The sequence below is a fragment of the Marmota flaviventris genome, chromosome 5 (assembly GCF_047511675.1).
Source record: "Marmota flaviventris isolate mMarFla1 chromosome 5, mMarFla1.hap1, whole genome shotgun sequence".
Classification (NCBI taxonomy): domain Eukaryota; kingdom Metazoa; phylum Chordata; class Mammalia; order Rodentia; family Sciuridae; genus Marmota; species Marmota flaviventris.
The window spans coordinates 60,845,619-60,873,423 of NC_092502.1; the positions used below are offsets into that span (position 1 = coordinate 60,845,619).

General features: G+C 41.7%; 1 protein-coding gene and 1 pseudogene across 2 annotated transcripts; one reads left to right on the plus strand and one right to left on the minus strand.

The window, feature by feature from the left end:
- Positions 1 to 2,627: 2,627 nt before the first annotated feature.
- Positions 2,628 to 27,162, minus strand: Smim3 (small integral membrane protein 3). 2 transcript variants are annotated; one of them, XM_027949293.2, is made up of 3 exons: positions 26,814 to 27,162; positions 8,729 to 8,800; positions 2,628 to 3,913 (listed from the first exon to the last, which is right to left on the minus strand). In XM_027949293.2, exon 3 carries the CDS (start codon positions 3,900 to 3,902, stop codon positions 3,720 to 3,722), a length of 183 nt encoding a protein of 60 aa, XP_027805094.1. In that variant the 5' UTR covers positions 3,903 to 3,913; positions 8,729 to 8,800; positions 26,814 to 27,162; the 3' UTR covers positions 2,628 to 3,719. The 2 variants fall into 2 exon arrangements, with proteins under 2 accessions (XP_027805094.1, XP_027805093.1); XM_027949292.3 differs by lacking the exon at positions 8,729 to 8,800 and having other exon boundaries at positions 26,814 to 27,139.
- On the plus strand, positions 13,622 to 13,815 carry LOC114103558 (H/ACA ribonucleoprotein complex subunit 3 pseudogene; annotated as a pseudogene).
- Positions 27,163 to 27,805: the final 643 nt, after the last annotated feature.

Below are 27,805 nucleotides of genomic sequence, written 5' to 3' on the forward strand. Positions count from 1 at the left end.
GCCACTGAAAAGGTACATTTTTGAACTTTATTTTTTGTTGCTTACCATTTATACCAAATTGTGCTTTAATTGTTATAATTTTTTTCCTATTATTTTGCTATGTTTTCCAGAACACTCCTCTATGACTGTATAAATGTTGCAATTGTTTCTTCTTTTCCTCCTAGTCATTTTCCAATGAGTTGGTTATTTCTGGAGTTGGGGTTGTGGTGGAGGGATTTTAGAGAAAAACACACTAAGGCTCTTTAGTTATAGCAATAAGTAGTATTCTGTCTGATTTACCAAATATCCTTGTCTCCCCAAAATGTTACTTCTGCTAATATTAGTAAGGATCTTACATGGGAAAACATGTATTGGGAGTGTATAAAAATTATATTCATGTATTGTTCTTACCTACGAGCATACATATGTTTCCTACACTTACGGATATAAATCATTCCTCAGAGCTGAATAACATAAAGTAAGCACTAATATCAATAGATAAAACAATTTGGAACTCTATTATTATTTATTATTAGACTACTTTTCCAGGTAGCTAACAAATATAGATTTAAAATTTTTATTTTCACTCTTTTTTGTCAAAAGATTCTATACATTGTCTCACACTTTTGGATGATCCAAAAATAACTGTCTCCTTGTTCTTAAAGTCTTCATTCCAGCAACTGTTGGCAAATTTCTCATTCCATCACCACTCATGGACCTCTCTGAGACCCTGAGACCAAAAGCCTCTTGGCATCTCTATTTGTTCAAACCCATCTGCCCCTCATTAACACAGTTCTCTCCTCACTGATGCCAGACCACATGCTGGACTTGGAAGTGAAACAGCTAGGTCAATAATTAATAGATTTTCCCATCTGGACCAATCAAGATGTACTTTATCAAGCTTAAGCAAAAAGGTTCAGCATAGGAAAATATGTGCTTAAATTCATTGAGAGAATTGGAGGAACAGAGAAGGTAAGGGTTACCAGAATCCCTCCCAGATCAGCACTGTGAAGCTGGCCATCTCAGAGAACTGCAATTTCAGTGTGACCATTGGGAGCTTAGGGAATAAGAAAGCTACAGTCTCAGCTGTGGGCAGCAGGACTGTCCCACCTCATCTGCCATCCAGGTATCAGAAAGCTACCAGCCTGTCCTCAGAGCCATGCTGATGCAGCTGGAGTCCCACCAGCACTGTGAATGCCTCACACCTCATCACGTCCCTCCCAGCTCCACTGAGCTCCACAATAAACCTGGCAGGCAGGCAGGCGTCTGAACAGCAGAGCCTCCAAGCACACTGGAATCTCTAGCAACAGGGCAGTGAGGGCAGTGCAGGCTTTCACCCTTGATGAAGTTTTTCACTTTCCAGCCTGTGACATCCAGAAATGCACACCAGGAGTTGGAAGAAATGCTGAGCAAACCAATCAGAATCTCATCACGAATATGTATCCCCTGCTGTGGTCTGAATGTTTGTGTCTCCCTCAAAATTCATGTGTTGAACAGGAACCTTCAAAGTGATGATCCTGAGGGGTGGGGCCTGTGGTAGATGATTAGGTCATGAGGACTCTGCTCTCATGAATGACATTGGTGCCCTTGTAAAAGCTTGAGGGGGCTTTTAGTACCCTGCCACCATGTGAGGACACATAGAAGGCTCCATCTTTGAGGGAAGGACCCTCAGTGGACACTGGGTCTGCTAGTGTCCTGAACTTGGACATCATAGCCTTCAGAACTGTAAACAATAAATTTGTATTGTTTATGTGTTATTCAGTCTACTGTATTTTGTTAAAGTAAGTCAAATGGACAAGATGGAAATTCCTTCTACAGCTCTTTCTCTGAATCCCTTAATTCTGACTTCTTCACTACAGTGCTATTCCTGGGAGAAGTGAGCTGAAAATAACCTTTTCCTGTTGGGCATGGTGGCACACCCCTGTAATCCCAGCAGCTTGGAGGCTGAGGCAGAAGGATCACAAGTTCAAAGCCAGCCTCAGCAACTTAGTGAGACACTGTCTCAAAATAAAAAAAAAATTTAAAAAGACTGGGGATGTGGCTCAGTGGTTCAGTACCCCTGGGTTCAATTACAAGTACCAAAAAATAAAATAAAACAAAATAAATATTTTCCTCATCTAAGTTGCCTTCTTGGGTATTTTGGACACCATGACAAGAAGCTGACTAATATAATTATTTTCCTGACTCCCTTCCCACTTCTATTTAGCATTCTCTGTATTCTGAACTTAGCACCTCACTCCTCTTGGCCTGCATACTCTGATCCTGTCCCCTGGAGTAGCATGCCTACCATATACAACAATCTCCCAAACCATTACTCCAGCCACAAAATCTTCCCTAAGGAATAAAGCAAGATTTTCACTACATCCTGAAAGTGTCCACCTGCATAACAGGCACCTCATACTCAACATGTCCAGTACTAAATCCATTATCTTACATCCAAAATCAGTTTTTAACCCCTGGAATTATTTATTTGTGTAAACCATATAACTTCATCCATTTTCTGAAGTTAGAATCCTGGAAGTTAATGTGATTCTCCTGTTTTTCCTTCTGTTCCTCCATCCAAATAGTCACTAAGGCCCATAAACTCAGTGGAATCCTTTTATCTGAGTTCTGAGTTCAGTAGGTGCTCTTGAAAGAAAGACATCAGATAAGGTCATTCTAGTATTTTATTGGAAATTGGTTGTGTACGTCAATGAAATAAGATCAAAGTAAAAGCATCATTTTTACACAATAATATCCTAATATCTGTGCTATCTTGTTACATAGTTTAATAAATCCCAGGATGCTCCTGATGTGGATATCAAACAGCTTGAGTGGTCCAGAAATATCTCTATATAAATACAAATCATAGCATCTAAAATAATCATCACTGGCTTGAGTTAGTTCCGAAAGTCTTGAGAATGTCTCTTAAAATACAAATGCCTTGTATCTGACTGCAATTCTGGTGGGAGGGAGTAAGGAGTATATGTGGAGCTAATGACAGCAGGAGCCGGGACAGAGGGATGTAGCATCTCTAGTGTGGGGCACACAGGGTTTGGGGACTGCAGATCCTGAAAGCTGAGCAGGGTATTGGACACCCTGCATTTTCCAACACTGCCTGAGTGGCAAAGCTACAGAGAAATGAGACTCCCCTGCAGAAAGAAGCCCCTAACCCTAACTCCCTGGGCATTGCCAAACAATGGCAGAGCCTTCCTCCAGAGTATACAGGGGCAAAACCTTGGGCACAGAAGAGATTCTGGACAGCTTAACTCAACTCCCTTCTCCCTGCCATGTTCAGCTCCTGCCCTCCTTGACAAGGGAGAAAATTTAAGGGAGTGATGCTTCAAAGAAACCAATCCTGAGCCAGTGTGTTTCTAGCCCCTGGGAATGGGGGCAGGGTACCCTTCGCTTGGTTTGAGGGGCACAGGAAAAGGCTGCTGTGTCCCCAGTGTCTCCCTCACCACCTTAAAGGCCATCACCAGCTTTTAGGCTCTTGGCTTCTTCAAAGCTTCTCAGCTCTTGGCGTGACACCTGGACATCTGTGGTGGCTTCACTGTTCTCAAACAGCTTTGTCACTTGGTTCTCACAACCCTACGAGGTAGGAAGGGCAGAGATCATGATCCCTGGTTGAAAGCCAGTGAACCCAGAACTCACAGAGGTAGACCAGAATGCAACCTCCCAAGTCCTTCCCACTGTGTTGCTGAGAACAGGCTGGGGCAAGGGACTTGCATCCTCGTCCCTGCCGGGGCTTTGGGTGGTTCTCAAACAGCCCCATTGAGCACTGGGTGAGTCCGCATGCGGTAGAGGATGACGGCAGTGGCTGGACACAGCAACAAGGAGGTCATGATGACGATGGTGGCCAGGATGATGAGGACAATGGCCCAGATATCCAGGATGTGCTTGGGAAGCACAGCTTCCATAGGGGATTGGCTGATGGCATCCATGCCGCCTCACTCTGCAACACACAGGAAAGGAAAATCAGCAGTCAGAGGCTTGGGTCACTTTTTAGCATGTGATCCTTATGGTTTCTTTATTTTATTTTTTTGGGGGGGCGGGTACCAGGGATTGAACTCAGGGGCACTTGACCACTAAGCCACATCCTCAGCCCTATTTTGTATTTTATTTAGAAACAGAGTCTCGCTGAGTTGCTTAGTGCCTCACCATTGCTGAGGCTAGGTTTGAACTCGTGATCCTCCTGTCTCAGCCTCCCTAGCTGCTGGGATTATAGGCAGGTGCCACTACACCTGGCATCCTTATGGTCTCTTGATCAATAATTGTAATGGCTTCCTTGCTGAAGGCTTCCTATGACCATGTCTTGCAAGGGAATTCCTATTACTCATTCAGAACTCACATCGACCACCTGTGATGAAGGGACTATACTAATGATCCATGTTTTGTTTCTTCACCTTTATCTTCCCTTATGCCCAATTTACAGAGAAGGAGTCAAATCTTTGAAAGAAGGACATGCTTCTAATTTGACCAAGGAGTGAACCCAGCTGGGTGGCACTCCAGAGTTTCCACACTTACTTATTAAACCACCATATTACCAGTCTGTTCCCCTCAGCTGTGAAATGAAAATTTTGTTGTTTTTGTCCATTGTTCCTTTCTTATTATCCTGTAATAGATCTTCCTCTTTTCTAAGGAGAACCTACCTGTGGGTTAGGTGGGACCTTACCTAAGCATAGGGATGGAGATGCAACCTAGCTTTGCCCACTCAAATCCCCATATTCAGGGGATTCAGGGGTAGGCAAGTGACCCAGGATGGTCAACTAAGGTCCTCCCCAATATTTTCATGCACTAGCTCTTGGAACAAAGGATCATTTCTCTTGGGATTGCTAAAATAAAAGGATGTGAGTCTGGAAAGGAAGGGCCCAGGACTGCCTTACTTACATTTGGAGAGTTGGTCCTAGATGGAAAGACAGTCCAGCCTCAAAGCTCATGTGAGCACTTGAACTCAGAGAATTTGATGCCATCTGTAACCCTGGACACCCTAGTTATGGGAGCCAATAATTCCCTGTTTCTTCTTAACCCACAGCTCATTTGGTGTCTCTCCATTGCAGCTAAAATAATTCAGATGAGTGAGGATGTGTTGTAGTTTAGATGTAGTGTCCCCTAAAAGCTCACAAGTGAGACAATGCCAAAAGATTTGGAGGAGAAATGATTAGATTGTAGCCTTAAACTAATCAGTGAATTGATCCCTAATGGGATTCGCTGAGTAGTTAACTGGAGGCAGGTACGGTGTGGCTGGAGGGAGTGGTTCACCGGGATGGTGGCTTTGGGGTATATATTTTGATCTGGAGAGTGGAGTCTCTCTGCTTTCCAATCATCATGTGAGCTGCTTCCCTCTGCCACACTCTTCCGCCATGATGTTTAGCCTCACCTCGAGCCCTAAGGAATGAAGCCACCGTCTATGGCCTGAAACCATGAGCCCCCAAATAAGTTGTTCCTCCTCTACTGTTGGTCTGGTTGGGTCTTTTAGTCACAGCAGTGAAAAATCTGACTAAAACAGAATGTAAATCAGTCATCCCTAATTATTTTTTATTCACCTTTTATTCAACCTCAGGATCTTAATTATTTTTTTTCACAGCATTCTGGGCCAAAAGAAATACCTAAAAGTCCTATATACTAAATAGTTAGGTTGAAACAGTTCAATAAGTATCTGTGTCCTAACACCTTAGCAGCTGTTTGGAAAACACACAATTTAAAAGAAAAAAAATATTATTTCATTCTTAACTAGTTACGTACTAACGGAATGTGTGCACTGTTGGGCTCTGTAGAACTTTTCAAACTTTGGACAGTGCTATCCTCTCTTCTTATTTCACAGTAATTTTCGCCCAACAGTTGTTGTATCATGGCAACCATCAAAAATTTAACTTCATAAAAGATGATATCACCAAAAGAAATGTAGTATGTTTCAAGTTTAACTGTAACATACCACTTTGTATGATGTCTGAGATCAGTCTTTCTGCCCAAAATATTAAAGATCCTGCAGCTCCCCTTCCCTCGGTCCAGGGAGTTCACTGTGGCTCCCCAAGCTACTTCAGTGCAGAATCTGGCAACCAAAGATGTAGTCCCTTCCCTGCAGAGGGCAAGAGGCAGGAACAATCTTCTACTGTTCTCTCTAAACCTAAGTTCTGTAATTCTTTTTTTTTTTTTAATATTTATTTTTTAGTTGTAGTTGGACACAATACCTTTATTTTATTCATTTATTTTTATGTGGTGCTGAGGATTGAACCCAGGGTCTCGCACGTGTGAGGCGAGCACTCTACCACTGAGCCACAACCCCAGCCCTAAGTTCTGTAATTCTGTAACCCTAATTCCCAGAAAAAAATTCCCCATTCCAGTTTTATTTCCTTTTCTTACTCAGTCACTGCTTTCATTTTCTAATGCCTTTGGTTCAATGCGCACTGTTGCCACCCTACATAAGTACCCAAGATACCCATGCACGGGTGATTCTGCTTTATCTGTTATCATAGCCAACACAGAAGTGTCTGCAAATAGTAAAGTGGAACATACCAATATGCTATGGTGTAGATAGGTTCAGTGTGTCTTCCAAGGGTTCATGAGTGAATTTAATCCCCAATGGAGGGTATTACGTGGGTGATATTTAATCTAACTTTGATATTTGGGGGTGGGGCTAATTTTTAGAGGTAATTAGGATCATACAAGATCATCGAGGTACAGCCCCCATAATTGAATCCTGGTTACTTTATAAGAAGAGAGACCAAAAGAGACCCCATCTGTTACATCTTGACTCTGTCAGCCAGAAAGTCATCACCAGATGCACCCTTTGCCCTTCTGCCAGAACTGTAAGCTAAATAAACATCTTTTATTTATAAAGTTAGCCTGCCTCAGATATTTTGTTATTAACATAAAAAATGAACTAATACCATAAATGGAATACCAGGCAGCAATTGTCATACATTCACTCATTCATTTAACAAATATTTAGTGCTGAGTACACACCAGGAATGTTCCACATACATTTTACAAAAACAGAACTATCTTATGATCCAGCAACCCCAATTCTGGGTATATAACCAGAGGATGTGATATTAATACGTGGAAGAAACATCTTTATTTTCATGTTTATTGCAACATTAATCACAATAGCCAAGTTATAGAATGAACCAAAATGTCCATCAACATGAGAGGATAAAGAAACATTGTAAATATACAAAATGGACAATTTAGCCTTTAAAAAGAAGAAAACTTGCCATTTGTGACAACATGGCCAAACCTGTAGGTCATTATTCTAAGTGAAATTAAAAAGGCACAGAAAAACTTACATGTTCTCACTTATCTATGGAAGCAAAAAAAAAAAAATCACCTAGAAGCAGAGCAAAATATTGATACCTGGAGTTTGGGAGTTGGGGGAAAACATGTTGGTCAAAGGATACAATGTTTTTAGTTAAACAGGAGGAAAAATGTAAGTCTATGGAGTGAAAAAAAAATAATATTTAATGATTCTTAAAAGGAATCTAACATTGGTGAGGTCCAAAATATTTTAAGTTGAAAAAACAATAAATAGAATGCATAGGATGATTTTTTTTGGTGGGGGGGGGGTTCAGACTTTTTAGAATTAAGTAGATGGATAGGTAAGATCATATCCATGAAAAATATTTCTGAGTATAATCCCAAGGAAGGTTGGTTAATAGTGGTTACCCTCTGGGAAGTTGGACCAGGAATATAAGATACATTTTGGCTTTTCATTCTTCATGTTTTTATACCATTTGAATTTTCTAAACATAAGTATGTATTCTAATCTTTTTACCCCATTGAGGGGAAAATGGGATTTGGGGAGTTTTATTTAAAATTCTCATATTTAAAAAGGGTCAATAAAGCCAGGTGTGGTGGTACATGCCTGTAATCTCAGCACCTGGGAGGCTGATGTAGGTGGACCACAGGTTCAAGGCAGTCTCGGCAACTTAGCAAGACCCTAAGCAACTTAGTGAGACCCTGTCTCAAAATTTAAGATTTTTTAAAAGATTTGGGGATATAGCTTAGTCACAAAGCTTCCCTTGGTTCAATCCCCAATACCAAAAATAATAAATATATATATATTTTTTTTAAAAGTAAATACATATATACTTTTTAAATAAAATTAAGATATGAGAGTAGATCAAAGATTACCAAATGCCATGAATGAGAGTCACCTTAGGATGGTATTAAAAACACTAATATCTCACTGGAGCTCACCAATGTAGATTCTTTTAAATAGCTATTAAATAAGTTATCTTTTTCACCTCAAAGACAATTTTTCTCCTGCTTAATTGAAATGAACATGTACCCTTTGACTAGCATCTCCCCCATATTGCCCACATAGTAAATGAGAATCACCTCAAGATAGTATTAAAAAACTGACTTCTGGGTCCCAACCCAGACTCAGTGAATGAGACTCCAAAGCAGATGGGCCAGGCGCAGTGGTGCACACCTGTAATCCCAGTGCACAGGAGATTGAGGCATGAGGATCACGAGTTCAAAGCCAGAGAGGCGCTTAGCAACTCAGTGAGACCCTGTCTCTAAATAAAATACAATATAGGGCTGGGGGTGTGGATCAGTCATCAAGTGCCCCTGAGTTCAATCCCTGATACAAAAAAAAAAAAAGCAGATGGGAAGGCACATTTTTCCCCATAGCTCAGGTAATCTGAATACGCAGCCAGGTTTGGGAGGTCCTGGGCTCGACCATCACCAAGGTCTCTCAAACTTTTTCTAGCACTAAGATTTGGGAACTGATTTCTAGGGGCTCTTGTAGCCAGGTTGGCCATACCTGGGCAAGTTCCAAGATGAAGGAGAAGCCTCTGGCAAGGGTCCCCAGGGTCACAGGATGATCAGGCTGGGCCTGCAGAGGAGGGAGAGGCAGAGGCCGGCCCTGACTCAGCGGTGGAGATGGAGTCATTTTCTCCAAGATCTCAGACACACAAGCATGAGTCACAGGATCCAGCAAACTGCAAATGGTTAAAGAAGGATGAGGGTGGGAGAAACCATTCTTTGTGGTCTCCTACTTACATCAATAGCAAGCCTGCCTTAAGCCAGAGGAACCCCGCAAAAGCACTTTCCAGTAAATCCATTAACATCAAACAGTCACTGGGACTCCAAATGCCAGGAATACATAATCTCCCTGACTGATTTTCCTAAGCAAAACCTGTCATTTACAGGAACGCAGGCTTTGAGGCTCATCCACACTTGATCATGGAATACTACAGCTACAGCCAGTCCTGTTTTATAGACAGTGAAACGGACGTCCTGGGGCCCCTACCACTTTCACTCCTTTCTCCTTCCAGAATAATCATCGAAATACATAATCTGATCATATCACTGTTCCTAACTACAACCAAACAAAAGCAAAGCAAGTAGGTGAATAAATGAAACATTTTCTGTAACCGGTATCCTAGACCAATATTACTCTTGTGCAAATGAAATCATATTTAAAACCACAGTCACAGTCTCTGCTCTAGTAGAAATGCAGAGAGACTGAGGATGGGGCTGTGTTCCTACCTACTCAGCAAGGCAGGATAAATATCCTCAGGAACCTACGCACTAGATATTAGGATACCCACAAACTTTACAATATGCAATTCAAACTAAAAGCAATATTAAACTATAACACACAAAATTTACATGGTATGAAATTCAAGCGGGTTTTTTTTTTCTTCTGAGAAAATAATTTTGCCCAGTTTTTGGTTTTTGTTTTATGGTGTCCCTCTGTAGTGCAGTCTGCTTACGTGATGGTCCAGGACAGCTGTTCAGCTTCCTCTTGACTCCTTGGGCTTCCCCAAACACAGTTAGAAAACCGCAGGTCACGATGTTTTCCAAGGGACTGGACCTTCCACAGCTACTGTTCCAGGACTCTAAGGCTGGCCAGACATGTGGTCAGGAGGGCACAGGGTACTCTATTTCCCTGTTTCCTCTTTCCAGTCCTCAAACACGTGTCTTTCTACAGGCTGTTCCTCCCCATGTAGGAGGGTTTTTAGACACTATTAATAAAGAAAAAAATTTGTCCCCAAAATAAGAAGTACGCAAATCATATAGTCAGTATGTTTAATTTCATGCTGGATGAATTTGCTTGGGAAAAAAAAAAAAGCAGAACTCGGAAGTTTCTTCGAGCTGACTTCTGTTTGATCTTATCTGGCATCCAGGGCACTGGCTCCTTATCAGGGCTTCAAAACTTTCTTCTAGATACATCTAATTAATACTCACAGATTACTTTGCTAATAATTTGCTTCACAGATAGACTGTTTGTTATTTCTGATTAATGGGTCATGAAGGGATTTAGCCGAAACCATTTGCGTCACAAATTTAACCCTGTCCACTGATAAGAAAATTATGTTTCAATAACCCTGGGAAGGAAAACAGCAGCCAGGCCTGAACCCCTCTTATTTTGAACTAGTATCCTTTATCTACTATTTACCTCATTAATTAATAAGAAACGCTTGACATATGTTCAATGTAAATTTGTCTAAGAAACTGCCTCAACACCTCCCTGAGCTCACAGCAGAGAAGCCACTGATACCAAACATGCCCCCCTATCAGGTCCTGCACTGCCAACTCAGTGAACTGCTGCTCCTCAGTCCACAGGACTCAAGAAATTTAGCCAATATAAAGGAAAAATCAATAATCACAAAATGCTGAATATTGTATCCTCTAACAAGATTAAGTGTAAGGGCAAAAAGAGTAGAGTCTCTAAGGAGGGAAATTTTGTACTTTTTCTAAAGGTGGAAAATTCATCCAATCTATCAAGTTCTCCACTTGATCTCCTTCAGGCAGGAAAGGAGATGTCCTACTGTGTGTTTAGACGAATTCTAAATTCTACTCCTGGTACTCTTTTTATTAAGCAACTAAGCTCTTTGGCAAATGAATCATTGTTCCAACCAATCTCAAGATACAACCAATTTTCTAGTTATGTGAAAAAATAATACATTTCATAAATAAAAAATTCCCACAAGTGGATAATTTTAGAATAAGGGGATTCAAGGCAACAATGCTATACTATCTATTCACTTTTCAACTATGAGATTCCTTAGCAAGCAACTTTTTTCTTCTCTGACAGGGTAATATTGTTTTTACTTTTGTTTGAGAACTATTAGAACAAGTCATTCTGCCCAGAATAGTCATTTATTTATTCATCTGTCAAGGACTTGCTTATAAGCAAGATGTTCTGTTAGGAATAACTATGACTTACTCATTATGACTGTTTTACTTCCAAGAAGCACAGAGAAGTAAAGTAGCCTCCCCTTGTTTCCTCAAATGTATGATCATAAAAACCAACAGTTAACAAATGCTATTCATTTAAATCTCTTTAAAGCTTTATTTTGTTTAGCAAACTTATAGCAAAAGCAAATATTAAGTACTATTCTACTCTTGCCCCATACACTAACATATTAAACCTTCACAATAATCTTATATGGGACATATTCTTTTACTGCTGTGAACACTACAGCTAAGAGAAGTTAATTGGCCAGAGATCATAAAGTTTGAACAGGATTCAAACTCAGGTCTCCTGATCCTGTACCCACCACCCCCCTCCACACACACACACACACACACACACCCTCATGTATAAGCACAGAGCAGGTCAGACCCAGAGCTCTCTTCTCAGTTCAGGTCAGATACCCATTGTTTCTCACCAAAGGCTTTTCCAGATTGAAAAGAATGGTTTACAAAGATCAGGATTTCCAAATCTAGTAGTGGCAAACTAGACAACTGGACAAGTCCTTTTACTGAAGACAATTAGAAAAGTAGGCAAAAAGGAAAAAAAAAATCTATTTGAAATCACTAAGAACTAACAAAACAATGAAGACTAACAGGCTAAGATCTGGGAGAAGTAAAACTCCAGGGAGGTGAACTTGGCATTTGGGGCAGCATTTCTCTCAGCGGGAAATGGAAACTGAAGAGTGCTTCTGACAGACTCAAAAAGCTCAGGGGACAAAACCTGGAGTCCAAGACAGCCAAAGCAGGGGAAGGAGAGCCTCTGCACTTTGAGCTGGAAACTCAGGAGCACCCTTGGCACTAGGGGTGACCTGGAAATACAACTGTCCTCCCAGAGACAGTAACCAGCTGGAATGATCAGTTTCTAAAACTGATTCAGATTGTTTCATTTCTAGTACCTTCCTGTACCTGACAGAAGCAAACATACATCCTCTCTGGAAACAAGAACATCATGACAAGACTCATTTTTTTTTTCATCTACAATGTCCAATACATAACCAAAAGTAACCAGAAATGGAGGGGAAAACATGGCAAAAGTGAAACCATTAGAAAGCAGAAAATAGAAAAAAACTTTAGGGGCTCCAGATATTGGAGTTATCTCTCTCTTTCTCTCTCTCTCTCTCTCTCTCTCTCTCTCTCTCTCACAAACACACACACACACACACACACACACACACGGAATAAACTTATTTACTATGTTTGGGGGGAAAAAATCTAAGGATATGAATTTTTATAGAGAACTTGAAAGTACAATAAAGAACACATCAGGTTTCTCAAAGAACCAAACAGAAATACAAGAACTGCAGAATAAATAGTAGAAATTATAAAAATAAAATAGTAGATATTATAAATTCAGTAGGTAGACTTAATAGCATACCAAACATAGATGAAAAGAGGATTAATGAACTGAAGGATCACATTTTTAAAAAAGTTTTAAAGCCAAATAGAAATATTAGAGCTGAAAATATAATTTAAGGAATTAAAAATACAATAGATGAGCTTAACAGCATACAAAGTAGACACCCTTGAAAAGAGAATTAGCGAATTGGAGGATAGATAAAGAAAAATCCTTTGAATGAAACAGAAAGAAACAAAAGGGTAGAAAATTCTGAAAACTGCGTAAGGGACACAGGAAATAGTGACAAGATATAATACCCATGTAACTGGAACACCAGAAGGAAAGGAGAATGGGGCAGAAACAAAATTGGAATAAAGAATAGCTTGGAATGTTCCAAAGTTAACTAAAGACATCAATCCACAAGCTAAATTAGAAGCCTTAGGGATTCCTAGAAGGATGGAATGAGAATAACTACATTTTCATTTAATGGCACTGAAAAATAACTATAAATCCATAATTAAGCACAAATTAGTAAATCTGCTAAAACCCAAAGATAACAGAAAAATAAGACAAGTTATCTTCAAATGGGATTAATAATCAAAAAAAACATAATCTTTAGTCATTAAGAAAAATATTAAAAGAGCACACAACTTCCATGGGTAGGGAAACGGCAGGAAAATAACAGCAGCATAGAACAGATGGGACACAGAGAAAGATGGCAGACTTAAATCTAAACAAAGACTATTCCAGTAAATAACAATAAAAAACAAAATGTACATCTGTTTTTTACAAGAGACATGGGGATAGGAAAGGTTGAAATTAAAAGGGTATAAACAAAACACCATGTAAGGGCTGGGGTTGTGGCTCAGTGGCAGAGCGCTTGCTTCACACATGAGGCACTGGGTTCAGTCCTCAGCATCACATAAAAATAAGTAAACAAAATAAAGATATTGTGTCCATCCATAACTAAAAATTTTTAAAATATATTTAAAATTTTTTAAAGAAACACCATGGAACTATGAATTATGTCAACTAGTAGACCTATATGACTATCACACAAAGTAGACTTAAGCAAAAAGTATAACCAGGCTTGCAGCCTCGGGTTTAAACATGGTCATGTTTCTCCAGTATTACCTCAACAAGCAAGGAGATCAGGTCTAAACATTGAAGGCATTTGACCCTTTAGGGCAACAGACCTGCTCAGCCCATCCTGCTAGGCTCTCCCCAACAACAAATACTAATGACATTGAATCATCATCAAGAAATGCTTCAAGGTGCTCATGACCCAGCAACCATACCGTGTTCTCTGAGGGTCCCTTAAATTTCATGTCTCTTCTGTTGCCTGCTCCATTTTGGAGAATCTGTAACCTAAGGCGTCAATCTGTGAGCATGAAGCCTTCTTACCACCCATACCACTGGGAGTCCAGTCTCCTCCTTGCCTTTATCATGCTTGTATGAGGCCATCATGGTGGCGTCTTTTTAAAGGTAACATGTTTTTCATATTTTGAATTATTGCCACATTATTAAAGATTAAATTATTTGGGGGGAAGGATTACCAAAGATACAAGAGAGGTAAAATTATCTTTAATTTTTATGTACCTAATTGCAGAATTATAAGCAGAAAGTGACAAATTCAATACTGTATTGGAAGGTTACAACATATGTCTCTCAAATACAAAACAAAAAGGTTTTTAAAAATCAATTATGGGGGCTGGGGTTGTAGCTCAGTGGTAGACAATAACAACCTTTCTAATCCCCATGTCTCTTGTAAAAAAAAAAAAATAGATGTACATTTTGTTTTTATTGTTATTGTGTCCACCTACAACTAAAAATATTTTTTAAAAAATCAACTATGGACATAGAAGATTTCCTAAATTAATAGTGTCTGTAATATATTATTTCCAATAGGAAATCATCTAGAATCAGGCACAGTGGTGCACTCCTGTAATCCCAGTGGTTATGGAAGGAAATGGAAGAGGATTGCAAGTTCAAGGCCAGTCTCGGCAACTTAGTGAGGCCCTACGCAACTTAGCAAGACTCTGTCACAAAATTTAAAAATTTCAAAGGGCTGGGGATGCAGTTCAGTGGTTAAGCACCCCTGGGTTCAATCCCAGTTTCCAAAAAAGGAAAAACACATCAAAGAGAATTAAATATGAAAAGTTAACATTTAAAAGGTTTCCTCTGAGAATAACTATTTTCATCTAATGCTTTGGGGAAAAAAATTAATGTAATTAATAATTACATTAAAAGAAAGTGTAACATATTGTTTTGTTTTGTTTTTTAAAGTTCCAAACAAAATAGTTTTAGTCTAGGAACAGGTAACTTTTGAATTAATTTCTCAAGTGAATTTGTTTGACCTGACTCAGAAAATAGGGAGCTGGTTCTAGCATGTTTCAGGTACAACCATAAATAATATATTACTAGAAAACAATTATGGCATGCAAAATTCTAGGATGGTCCCCATGAATTCTATCTCCTAGTATTACCCCAGTTATACAGCAAAGGTGAAGGACCTTTGCAGATGTAATTTAAGGTTCCACTGAATCACTGATGTACAAAATGCCACTCTTCCTATTAATCACTTTGGCTGGAGGCCCAGCTACAAACACAGCTAATGAAGAAGGTACTGGTAACCCTTGAAAGTTATTCATTCCTCATTGTGGAGTAGATTTTAGATGACTTTAATCAAAAATTTGTCTAAAGTGGGACAGTTGGAAATCTTTCAAAAGAAAGCTTAGAGTTTCCCTCAGGTCAAGTTTCTGGCTGGCCTCAAAGAAATGACGCACCATGAATGTTAAAGCAGCAAGGGAAAAGAATCCGGTCCACACCTGGATGAGGCTGGAGACAGATTGTTAATCTTCCAGATGAGAAAGCAACCTAGCCAAGACCTCGACTGCAGCTTTGTGAGTCCTAGCTAAGATGTGCTTGGACTCCTGACCTAATGACACCATAAGATAATAAAGATATTATTTTAAATTTGTGATTACTTGTTATGTACCAATGAAAACTAACGCAGCCATTCTATATATCCGACTGGTTTTGTTCTGTAGAAATGAAACTAAGGATGTTCTAGAAATCTGCACAGAATTCAGACACTATCCAGTTTAAACCATGTAAACTGACTCCCATTTTATGCTTGTGGAAAATGAGGGCCTAAGAAAGGAAATGACTGGCCCGAGTAAGCTAATGGCAGAACTAAGAGAACTCGGGCTCTGACTGGCAGAGCTGTTTTCAATTCCTTCATCATCTTTTTGAGATGGGAGCTGGGGGGGCAGGGGTGGAGGGGGATGTCAAGTGGGGTGCTGGCTGGAAAACACAGTGGTAGAGAGGTGGTACAATAAACTGATGCAAACAATGAAAGCCAGGCAGGTTCCTGACTGTGTCTTTCTGCTACGTAAGAGCATGTGAGATTGCTGAAGGCCCAGAGCCATAAAGAATGTCACAAAAGGTGAGCTGAGTGGTATTCCAAGATCAAATGTACACACACACACACACACACACACACACACACAGAAGCCATCAGAATTGGTGACTCAGTCCTACATTTACGATTCATCCATTGGCTTGAGGCCCAAATGCAAATGAGTCCACTGAAGATAGTAATGGACAAACCTTGTAAGTCACTTATTTCCTACGGTGGGTGCAAACATCAGAGAAGAGAGGAAAAGGCAATAGAATCCACTTATGGTGGGAGATTCTACCAAACGGGGAAAATCCACATGCACACAGAACAAGAGGGAGAAGAAGAATGGCAGAGACAACTTTACCTAGGTTCCAACCCTGCCCCAGCACTGACGTCACCCAATACAGCTCCTGCCTGCTTCTGTCCAAAATGCCTCCTCTACTCAGGAAGAGGTACTAAGTAAACATTTATTAAATCAACAAATCCTCAAGATCTTATATTCTCGTAAGGCCATGGAAACTCTTTCAAGTGGAGAGAATATTTTGAAACAAGAAGGAATATAAAGAGATTCTTTCCTTTAGAGTCACGCTACAGAGTCGTGTTAAAAACCCGGACTCCGAGGCCAGTCTGCTTGGATTTAAATATGGCTCCACCACTTTCTGGCTTAGCAACCTTAAATGCTACTTCCCACTTCCTCGTGCTTCTAGTTACTCGACTGAAAACATAACCAAATATGGGAAAATAGTTATCTGCTTCATAAGATGAAGAGTATTAGATAAGAAAATCACACACAGCATTGAACAGGGTTCTAACAGAATAACACTCTACAAATGTTAATTCTTAATATGGTTAGAAATTCCTGGCTGTAGGGACTCACTAAACTCAGCAAATAAATAGCCTCCATTCCTTCAGCTAGTATATTAACATCCCAGACTTGGACCATGTCTTTAGCTCATCAATAAAGATGACAGAGGATACTATGGTTTGGATATGGTTTGTGCCCCCAAAGGCTCCTGTGCTGGAAGCTGGTCCTCAATATACAGTACCCAGAGGTGATTAGGGCCTGGGGCTGCCACTCTTAAAAAAGATAAATGCCCATCTCACAGGAGTGGGTTAGTTACCACAAGAGATAGTTGTTACGCAGCAAGGCCATCCCACATGCTGAGCCTTTTTGACACACACTTCCCTTTCTGTTTTTCTCCCATGAGGCTCTCACCAAAAGCAAAGCAGATACTGATGTCATGCTCTTGAACTTCCAGAACTGTGAGCGAAATAAACCTTGTCTTAGAACTCACCCAGCCTTGAGTATTTTGTTATAGCAATACAAAATAAACAAGCTGCGTGATAATCTATATTAATGATTTTTTTGAATTAACAACAGAGTGATTAAAGTGACCTATTCCTCCAGTTGAATAGGAGTGGATTAAGAGACAGACATTAAAAAAAAATACAGATTTTGCCCTTAAATAAGTTCACGCTCTTTTGAAAGAACCAGATATCCATTATAATCACTAATTGCAGAGCAGTGCAAAATACCTGGAATGCTACGCTGATGGTATAAGCCACTCACCACCAGAAAAGAGGAATGAAATAGCAAGAGCATGGATTCTAGAATGGAGGGTCTTGATTTGAACCCTGTCTTCCACCCTCATGAGAGGTGAGACTTCGGCAAAATTATATAAGAATCTTTGAACCTTGACCTTCTCTTCCGTGAAGGAGGGACATTAAAAGTACTACAGCACAGTGTCCTGCCATGAAGGTGAAGTGACACAACATCTACATCCCGCAACATAACAGAGGCTCAATCCTCATTCCTTTCTCTTGCCTAAGTAAAATGAAAGACCACAAAAACAGGGGCTTTCAATATAGGTTTGAAAGTATAAACTGAAATTCAAAAGGAAGAAATGAGAGGAAAGGCAGGCTAGGCGGAATAGACATCAACAAAGCCCAGCTGTGAGGAGGTCTCTGTGTGTTGGGGGCGTGTGTAGTCCTGGTGGCTTTGACAAGAGGCTTAACCTCCTTGAACTTCAGTTTCCTCATTTGTAAAATGGAATGATAATACTACTTCGTTAGGATGCTGTTGAGGTTAAATGAGTTAAATGTACTATTGGAGGTAGTTGAAATTTTAAGAGGGGAGGGCCTACTGAGAGGCCTTCAGTCAAGGGGGTTTACCCCTTGAGACCCTAGCCCCTTCCTCTTCCTGTCTTCTTTACTATGGCTGCCATGAGGTGAGCAGATTGCTCCACCGTGATGTGCTACCTACCCAAAAGCAACAGGCCCCAAAGTAATAGGGCCAATTAGTCATGAACTGGAAACCCCAAACTATCAGACAAAATCAACCTTTTTTCTTTACAGGTTTATTAATCCTATTAAAGGGTTGGAGACTTGACTCAGTGGTTCTTGGGTATTTGTTACAGTAGCAGAAAATTGAATAACACAAGCACTCAAGACAATATCTGAAATAAAGTAAAGGTTTTCACAGAATTAAACTTGAAATAGTGAACACAGGAAAAAAGAACTCTTAAAAAAGAGTTCAGAGAGAGGGCATGGAGATAGATGGTGGAATGAGATGGACATCATTATCCTAGGTACACGTAAGATTGCACGAACAGTGTGACCCTACTTGGTATACAACCAGAGAAGTGAAAAGTTGTGCTCCATTTGTGTACAATGAATTGAATAGCATTCTGCTGTCATGTATAACTGATAAGGAAAAAAACAAACAAACATTGTTTTTTTAAAGAGTTCAAAAGCCTAGTGTGGTGGTACATGCCTCTAATCCCAGCAACTCAGGAGGCTGAGGCAGGTGGATCACAAGTTCCAAGCCAGCTCTGCAACTTAACAAGACCCTGTCTCAAAATAAAAATTCGTAAAGGGTTGGAGGCTTAACTCAGTGGTAAAGCACTCTGGGTTCAATCTCCAATACAAAAAAAAAAAGAGTTCAGAGGCCTTACTATTCATTAAGGTGCTGTGACTGCTCTGTGACTGATCTGAGTCCAATGTAGGAAACCACAGTGATATGCTTCATAAGCAAATAGCCTTTGAAAATCTGTCCCCAGCTCTGACATTCTACCGGAAACAGCACACCCCTCTACTCCAAACTGCCGCTAACAGTTAACTTTTGAGAGATTGCCAATGGTTATCCAACTGGTTTTACTGCCAAGGAGCTCATGGAGGAGAGGGCAATAAATTAAAAAAAAAAAGACTTCCTGCTTAGCAGGCAAGCTGAATTATCCCAAAGTGAGAGAAAAGGCGGAGAGAAGCAGGTGGCATCCTGCAGGTATGGCCCTAGGCCAGCACTGCCAGAGCTCTGAGCAGACACAGCCACTGCTGTTTCCTTTCCACCAGATACAGAGGCCAGAGAGGAGGCAGCGGGAACCAGCTCTGAGTCAGGGAGGCTGGGTATGTGTAAAGACTCCGGACTCTGCAAGGCTGAGAACCGTGAAGATGATAGTTTTGGGGGATCGGGGGACAACAGGCCTCCTTATCCAGCATCATCCGCCTCCAAGGACCACTTTCCAAGACTCCATCCTCAGAAGGAGTCTGTAAGATTGCCAGGAAAGAAAGGAGCATTCAAGACAGAGAAGACAACCCATGGGCACCCTCAGACACCCAGAGGGATGCATAATGACCCGTGTCCCAAGGGCATATCCCACTTAAAGACTATTGCTATCCCCTGCTCTTAGAGTTCAAAGAATGTTTAGAATGGCCTCCAGCCCAGGGCCTCAGTGTCCATGATCTCAACTGTTACTGCTCAGTTTTTCCAAAACTACCCTGTTAAATGGCCACTCTCACCCACCAGACATTCTTTGTCTCATATCTCATTTTATTTTCTTCATATACTTTTCACAAATTAGCTCATCTGCCACTTGTTTATCTATTTTGACTTTTACTCTTATCAGGCTGAAGCCTTGCTCCTTTGACGCCTCAAATGAAAATAGGCAAAGAACGGAAGACCTGTGTATTCTCAGCACCTGTCCCTGGGCCTGGCACATTGTCAGTGCCAATAAACACAAGATGGATGAAGGCACAAATATGGGAAAACTGGGTGACTTCAGATCTGAGCTCAACTCATGGGACATAATTGGTGGTGGAGGTCCAGAAAGAATCCTGATCCCTACGGAAATTCCAATGACCCTAAAATCACAACCATATCTCCAAAAAAAAATGACATCCTCTCATCTTGTCATTTTCTGGAGACTCTGAACATTCAGGAAAGATTACAGGGACTTCTTTATTTCCGGATCACTCTGTGCACTCAGGCAGAGCACTGGCCTTTCAGAATCAAGCCCTTCAATTCCCTGCTGCTCACTAGCTTGGGTTGGTACACTCCTAGTTTTGACTCCCTGTGTGCAGGAGCTGGACACTGGGGAGAAGGGAAGTTTGCTGCCCATGGTGTAAAACTTTTTCTCTGTTCTCATAAGAGGACAGGGAGGCTAATGGAGGAGGAAGTGGGTTTCACATGACCAAACCAGTGTGAGGACATCTTAGCCTCACATTTACTCTTGGAAACAGCTCTCGTCCCATTGTGTAATAGTCAGCCTCAAACATTTGCTGGCCCATCATGGAGTCATTTCACTAGGGACCTCTGTTCCAAAAAAAAAAAGGGGGGGCCGGAGGAAGAAAGAGACAGGGCACACAAACTATCAATGAATCAAATCAAAGAACTTTCTCCAATGACCCAAGGTCTCTGGGGAAAACTCTATTCTCATTTCACTCCAACTGGTCCCTGTCTCCTCCAAAATTGGTAGCGGGTTAAAGACCTGTTCCCTGCCTGGGTTCTATCTGTTTCTCTGTGGCTGGGGGAAAAAATGGAAAAACACCAGCACATTTGTTTCAAAGAGATCAGAAATGCAACCAGCGATGTCTAAGACTACACGTTCTATCAGACAAGCCAATCATACAGTTTCAAAAGCCAACAGAGAGCCAGTAGAAGGGAAAACCCAGGCCAAATCCACAGCATCCTGTTTCAGCCACTACCATCCATCACTGTCACTTGCCAGTTACAAAGTGCTATGGTGTGCTGGGCTCACAAAGGAGACTCTCCATGAGAGGGGCCACAGGGTGGTCCATGACAGAGCTACAGAAGTACTGGAATGTGGTGCTAACCCACTGCATCACTGAGTGATCCCAAACAAGTCTCTCTCCCAAAGAGGGCCTCACATATATGGCAAATAGAATAAAGATGTCCCAAACCAAAGATATCCATGTCCTTATCCCCAGAACCTTGAATATAAAAAAGGAAGCATGACTCAGAGGGCAGAGACATTAGAACACAGACCAAAGGGACTTTGCAGATGTGATTAAAGTTAAGGACTTTGAGATGGGGAAATTACCCTGGATTATCCAGGTGGACCCAACCTTATTACATGAACTGTTAAAGTTAAGAACAAGGAAGAAGAGAGGGTTAGAGACATGGAACAGGGGAAGGATTGATTCACTCTTGCTAGCTTGAAGATTCAGGGAGCTAACTAAGAGCCAAGGAATCTGCCAGAGGCTGGGAAAGGTCCTCTATTTACAGCCAGCAAGAAAGTAGTGACCTGTGGCCCCACAACCATAGAAAGTAAATTCTTCCAGTAACTCAGATAAGCAGGAAAGTAATTCTCCCCTAGAACCTCCAGGGAACAACAACAAAAAAAGCAGCTTGACAATACCTTGATTGATTTTATTCTCATGGGGCCCATACTGGACTCTGACTTTCAAAACTATAATTGAATAAAAAATGTTTAAAGCTGCTAAATTCAAGACTCATAAATTGCTATTGCTGCATTAGATAATGAATACATGGTGTGGTGTGATCCTGAGTAAATGACTCTTTCCCACTGGACAGGTTTGCTGCCAGTCCATTAGAAAGAATGGACAAAGTGATTTCAGAAAGTCTGGTCCCCTCTGGAAGACCAATCACTCTCATGACACTCTGCCTCCACCACAGCTTTATCCCTAGTTCCAGGATGAAATTGGGTTGAAAACCATTTAAGAAAAAACAGAAGAGAGTGAAATAAAGAGAAAAGGAATCTTTTAAAAGCTCCAAGATGTTTCCTAAGATAACGTCTAAGACACTAAACAGAGGGTCTCCTGTTCTGCCATTTGTTTCTTTCTTGAACTACCTTAGAGGAATAAAGTGGGAAGTCTGGGAAAGCCAGCAGAAGGCTCCAGCTTCAATTGGTAGAAGCAGTCCAGAGCAGGGAGCTAAAGATTTTGAGATCTTATCACAATACTCAATCTCCAATTATACTACAGAACTATAAGAACAGAAATAGGGTGGTATTGCTATAAAAATAGACATGAAGACCAACAGAATAGAATAAGACACAGAGACCTTTGACAAAGGCACCAAAAAAACAAAAAGCACCATTTAACCAATGGTGCTGGGAAAATTGAATATGTAGAAGAATAAAAATAGGTCCCTATCCCTCGCTCTGCACAAAAGTGAACTCAAAGTGAATCAAAGATCTAAATATTAGACCAGAAACACTGAAACTGCCAGAAGAAAACACAGGGTCAACATTTCAACATATAGGCATTGACTTCTTTAATAAGACTCCTAAAGTTCAAGAAATAAAACCAAGAGTCCATAAGTGGGATGGCATCAAATTAAAAAGCTTCCCCACAGCAAAGGAAACAATTACAAGCATGAAGAAAGAATCTGTAGAATGGGAGATAATCTTTTCCAGCTACTCTTCTGACAGAGGACTGATATCTGAAATAAAAAAGAACTTAAAAAACGCCAGAAAAACAAATAATTATTGCCGATCAATGGACACATGAAGTAAACAGTCATTTCTCAAAAGAAAAAGTACAAATGGCCAGTAAATATATGAAAAAATGTTCAACATCCTCAGCAGTCAAGGAAATGCAAATCAAACTACACTGAGATTTCATCTCACACCGTTTGGATTGGCAAGCATCAAGAAAATAAGCAAACATTGGTGAAGATATGGGAAGAGAAGAACACCTATAGATAATTGGTAGGACTGCAAACTACAAACAATCACCTTGAAAAGCAGTATGGAGATTCTTCAAAAGACTAAGAATGAAACCACCATATGACCCAGCTATGCTACTCCTTGGTATTTATCCAAAAGAACTGAAAGAAGCATACTCTAGTGATACCGGAAGTCCCCAGTGATACCTAAAGTGCAGTTCACAATTGTCATGTTATGGAACCAGCCTAGATGTCTGTCAACAGATGGATGGACAAAGAAAGTGCGGTGTATATATACAAAGTGGAGCTCTACTCAGTCATAAAGAAAAATCAAATTATGTTATTTGCTGGTAAATGGATGGATCTGGAAAACATTGTTATGTAAAATAAGCCACACTCAGAAATTCAAGGGTCAATGGTACACACCTTTAATCCTAGCAACTAAGGAGATTGAGGCAGGAGGATCACAAGTTTGAGGCCAAACTCAGTAACGTGGCAAGAACCTCAGCAACTTAGTAAGACTCTGTCTCACTAATCAAAAATCAAAAAGGACTTGGAATGTAGTTCAGTGGCAGAGTGCCCCGATTCCATCCCCAGTACCAAAAAAAAAAGAAAGGAAAGTCGGGAATCAGATTTTTCTCTCATTATTTGGAAGAAAGATAGAAGCAAGGAATATAAAAAAGGCAATCTCATGAAAATAGAAGGGAGGACAGTAGAGGGAAGGGAATAGAGGAAAGAGGAGGAATAGGAAAGGAAAGGAACTGTGAAATGATATGGACCAAATTATGTGCATGTATAAATACATCACAGTGAATTCCATTTTTATGTATAATTTTAATGTACCAATTTTTTAAAAGCAATAAATAAACAGAAATAAGACCATCAACGTGGAGGAAAGGGATCAGGGGGAGGAAAGAGGACAGGAAAATGGGAAGTACTGGGGATTGAAATGGAGGAAATTATATTATATGCATTTATGAATATGTCAAAATGAGCCCGACTATTATATATAATTATAATGTATAATCAAAACATTTTTAAAAAAATTTTTTAAGTTTCCAGGGCCTTGTGGAGATAAGGTGAAAAGTTCTGATCATCAAGGTCTGTCTGAGAAGAGATCAGAAGTAGTGACAATTGTTCCAGACACTTGTCATCATTAGTTGAAACTGATTTAGAAAATTCAATTTTCTCTGCATCACCTGTCCCTCCTCTATCTATTTCATTCACCCTGATCTTGTATGGTGGGGTCACCAGCAAAACATAGATCCATCAGCTAATCATAGTACAAACGAATAAAATAAGAAAGCTACACACAATCAAGCAATGTACTCAGTTTGAATCTGGCTTGCTATTGCTTAATATGCCAGGCAATTCTAATTCTCACCTGTTCCCCTTCCTGGCTACCCAACAGACTTTACCATTCCATTCTCTCTTGAGACTCCCCTTCTGCCTCCCTAAAGAGCTATAAGGGGACTAGGGCTAGTGACCTTCTAGTACACTGTCAAATTGTCACCTGATTTCCCCCAGGTCATCCTGCAAGTAAGTAACAGAGGCAAGATCTGAACCCTGCTTCCCCCAAATTCCAATGAAGTTCAGAGGACAGATCCTGAAGTCAGACTGCCTGGACTCAAACCTCACTCTGCCACTTCCTGTGTGATCATGGATGAGTTGCTTCCTCTTTCTGGAGCTCAGTTTCCTCATTTATTAAATGGAGGGAATGATCATCCCTCCCTAATAGAACTGTGGTCAAGACCAAATGAGTGAGGTTGGACATGCCTATAATCTCAGCAACCTGGGAGGCTGAGACAGGAAGATCACAAGTTCTCGAGAACAGCCTCAGCAACTTATCGAGGCCATAAGTAATTTAGTGAGGCCCTGTTTATAAAAAGGGCTGGGGATGTGGGTCAGTGGTGAAGCACTCCTGGGTTCAATCCCCAGTACCAAAAAAAAAAAAATTAAGTTTGAAGGAATGTGGATGTTAAGCAATGTTGGGTTCAATTCCCAGTACCAAGAAGAAGAAAAAAAAAAAGAATTATGCCTGGCTCATGGTATGTCAAGTAGAATTATGATTCCATTATTCAGCATGCCTGGACAATGTGGGTGGAGGGCTGCAGAGTGTGGTGATGTCAAGACTTATTTCTGGAAACATTGGAGAGTAAAACTTGTGTCCATCTATCTTCCCACTGACAATAGTGTAAGAACAACCAAAATAAAGACCTTTTTTTCTTAGAGATATATCCTTCATTTGTATGTTTTAATCCATAGAGAAGAAACAGAAGCACACATTTAGAGGAGTATCAAAAAACAGCTGGGAATGATCTGGGCTGTGACTACCCCTTACACTCTTGTTCTGTCACCCCTTAGTCCCAGGATCTGACCCAACCACAGCCCCAAGAGCCTGTCATTTGTTTTGTGTCTCTAACACTTCATCACAGCTCCAGTCTCCTCCAGTTACACAAGAGAGGGGGAATCCCCAGACTTTGTGAGAAATGGAGCCCCACAGTTCTGAGGTCCTGAAAGGTCAGTGTGGGAGCTTGATGGAGCATGCCTTGTCACCCCACAGCATGATTCACAACCCACAAGACCTGGAAACAAGATGTCTCCACTAGAACAGAGAAGCACTTTGTAGTTTCTTCTGTTCTCACTGAAAAAGAGCAGATTGTCCTAAAGCTAGTCTGGGCTGTCTCCCATGTGTTCAGATGGTTGATGGGTGCACCACACAACCCACAGAGTTCGCTATGCTCACCCACAATAACACATCTGCCCCACTCCCACTTCCCATTTTACAGACAGGAAAGATAAAGTCCAGAAAGGGCAAATTGCCTAAGTCATGGTAACTCAGAGAAACTCCTAACCCACAGAGAATTGCTCTTCCCACCCCCACCCACTTCAATCAGACATTCACCAACCTTCTGGCTGTGACACCACAGATCATAGCAGATGTTCTAGGACTCTCTGATAAGTTAATGACTGAGCAGCTTCCTCCACTAGAGCCTGCTCCACTGTCTACACAATCCAGAGAATCATCAGCCCTCAGGAGCCAGGGATAACTACCAGTCAGGAAGGGAAGGGGAGGCTGCGGGAATGAAAGGCCAGCCCATTCAGTCCGAATAACAACTCCTGACATTTGCTCAGGTTTTCGTGTCTCACATCTTTTGTCTTTTCACACAGTGAGCATGTATTGAGCGCTACAATTTGCCATGTTCTGTGCCAAGTGCTGAGGATGGCTCAGAAATAAGGACAGATGGGGAGTGCAACACTCAATAAATGGGGGAGGGGTGGGGATGGGGGCAAGGATTCTAAAAGAACCAGCCATTCTAACTTAAGGAGCAGTTAACCTGGGAGAAAGGCTCCTTTCCAAGATACCTTCTCCTTGCTTTCAGTTAGCGAAGTGTGTTTTCTTCACTTCACAGATGGAGAAACAAGACACAGACAGATAATGGTGAAGCAGCTAGGAACACAACCGGGGCTAGAACCCATCAGTCCAAACTCCCGGCACTTTCTGCGTGGAGTTCTGAGAAAAGCTGGACAGACGGCCCGCTGATTTGGCTTCAAAGACAAAATCCAGCGCAGTGGCCAAGCGCATTCAGGCTGGGTGGCTGAGCCCTGACGGCGGGCCAGGGGAGCCAAGAGGGGCAGCCTCTGCCGGAGGAGGGGGACCGCTTTCCGAAATCGCAGGAGCAGGGCAACCCTGGGAGCAGCCCTTCTGCGAGTAAGGCTGCGGCTCCCGATCCAAATTCCAGCCTCCCTAAGGGCCCAAGATTGTGTGCAAAAAGTGGCTGGGACTTAGGGGCTGACAGCACAAGGTGGGATTGTTGAGGAAGAAATGCAAAAGTGAAGGGGAAGAAATGAGGGAGGCGAGGGCAGAAAGAGGAGCGCTGGGAGGGCACTGGAGTAGGAGCAGCTAAGAGCTAGGTCGCGAGTCTGAAGAGGTCCACTCCACCGGAGCCCCACAATCCACACCCCATGGCCTCACTCACCCCAGAGCCGCGGTGCTGCTTTCAAACCCTGAGGCCCCCGCCAACGCCGGATCTCAGCAGGTCTGCGGAAAGTTCCTGGCGCCCGGACTGCCCAGCGCTTCTCCAGGTCTCCAGGATCAAGCGGGATCCGGCAGCCGGAAGCGGCCCCCAGCCCTAGAATCTCAACCCCAGCCAGCGCCAGGAACGAGTCCGGCTCCTCGGAGCCCAGGAGCGCTCGGGCACTGCTAGGACAGTGCTCAACCCCCAGCGCGCGGCGCTCGAGTGGCTGTGGAATGCCGGGCCTCTGAGGACCGCCCCCGGAAAGCCACGGCCCCCAGCCTGGGTGCAAACCTTGCTCAGCTCCTCCCCAGCCTCCCTCGCTGACTGGTAGAGGGAAAAAAAAAAAAAAGGAACCTTCAAGGGAAAAAAAAGGAGTCTCAGGTTCCCGTCGTCACTCGCTGTGTGGCCTTCAACAAGTCACTTGGCTTCTCCAGCTCTACTCTATTGTAGGCAGAGAGGGTTGGTCTACAGCGTGTCCAAGATCTTTTCCAGCTGCGGTCTAGACATGGGAAAGTCTAGTGAGGGTTGGATGTTGGAGCCAGAACTCAAGAGTTCCTGCTTTGCAGTATGCGGTGTGTAGGATCCTTATGAGACTGCCTCTCTGTTCACTCTTTCTGTAAGAGGATAATAAGGCCTGTCTCCCAGCCCTTTTTTAAGGATTGACTTTAGAGGACCAGTGTGAAGCTGCTTGGTTGCCATAATGAAACTCCAGACTTCCTGATTATTTTGCGATAACAATGAAGTCCAAGGTGGTCAGAGGCCCATTGAAATTCAACCTCTAAAAGGCTTCCCATCTCTTTATTCATGGCCCATCTTCCACACAGACATGCCAGTTCTGCAATTTCCTTACACACACACACACACACACACACACAATCTATGGAATGAGGGAGGACTCCCATCCCACCTCAGCACCCACCCACACTTCTTAATTCCACAGCAGAGTTTACTTC

Coding starts and splice junctions, on each gene's coding strand:
- Smim3 (XM_027949293.2), bottom strand. CDS start 3,902: ATGGATGCCATCAGCCAATCCCCTATGGAAGCTGTGCTTCCCAAGCAC.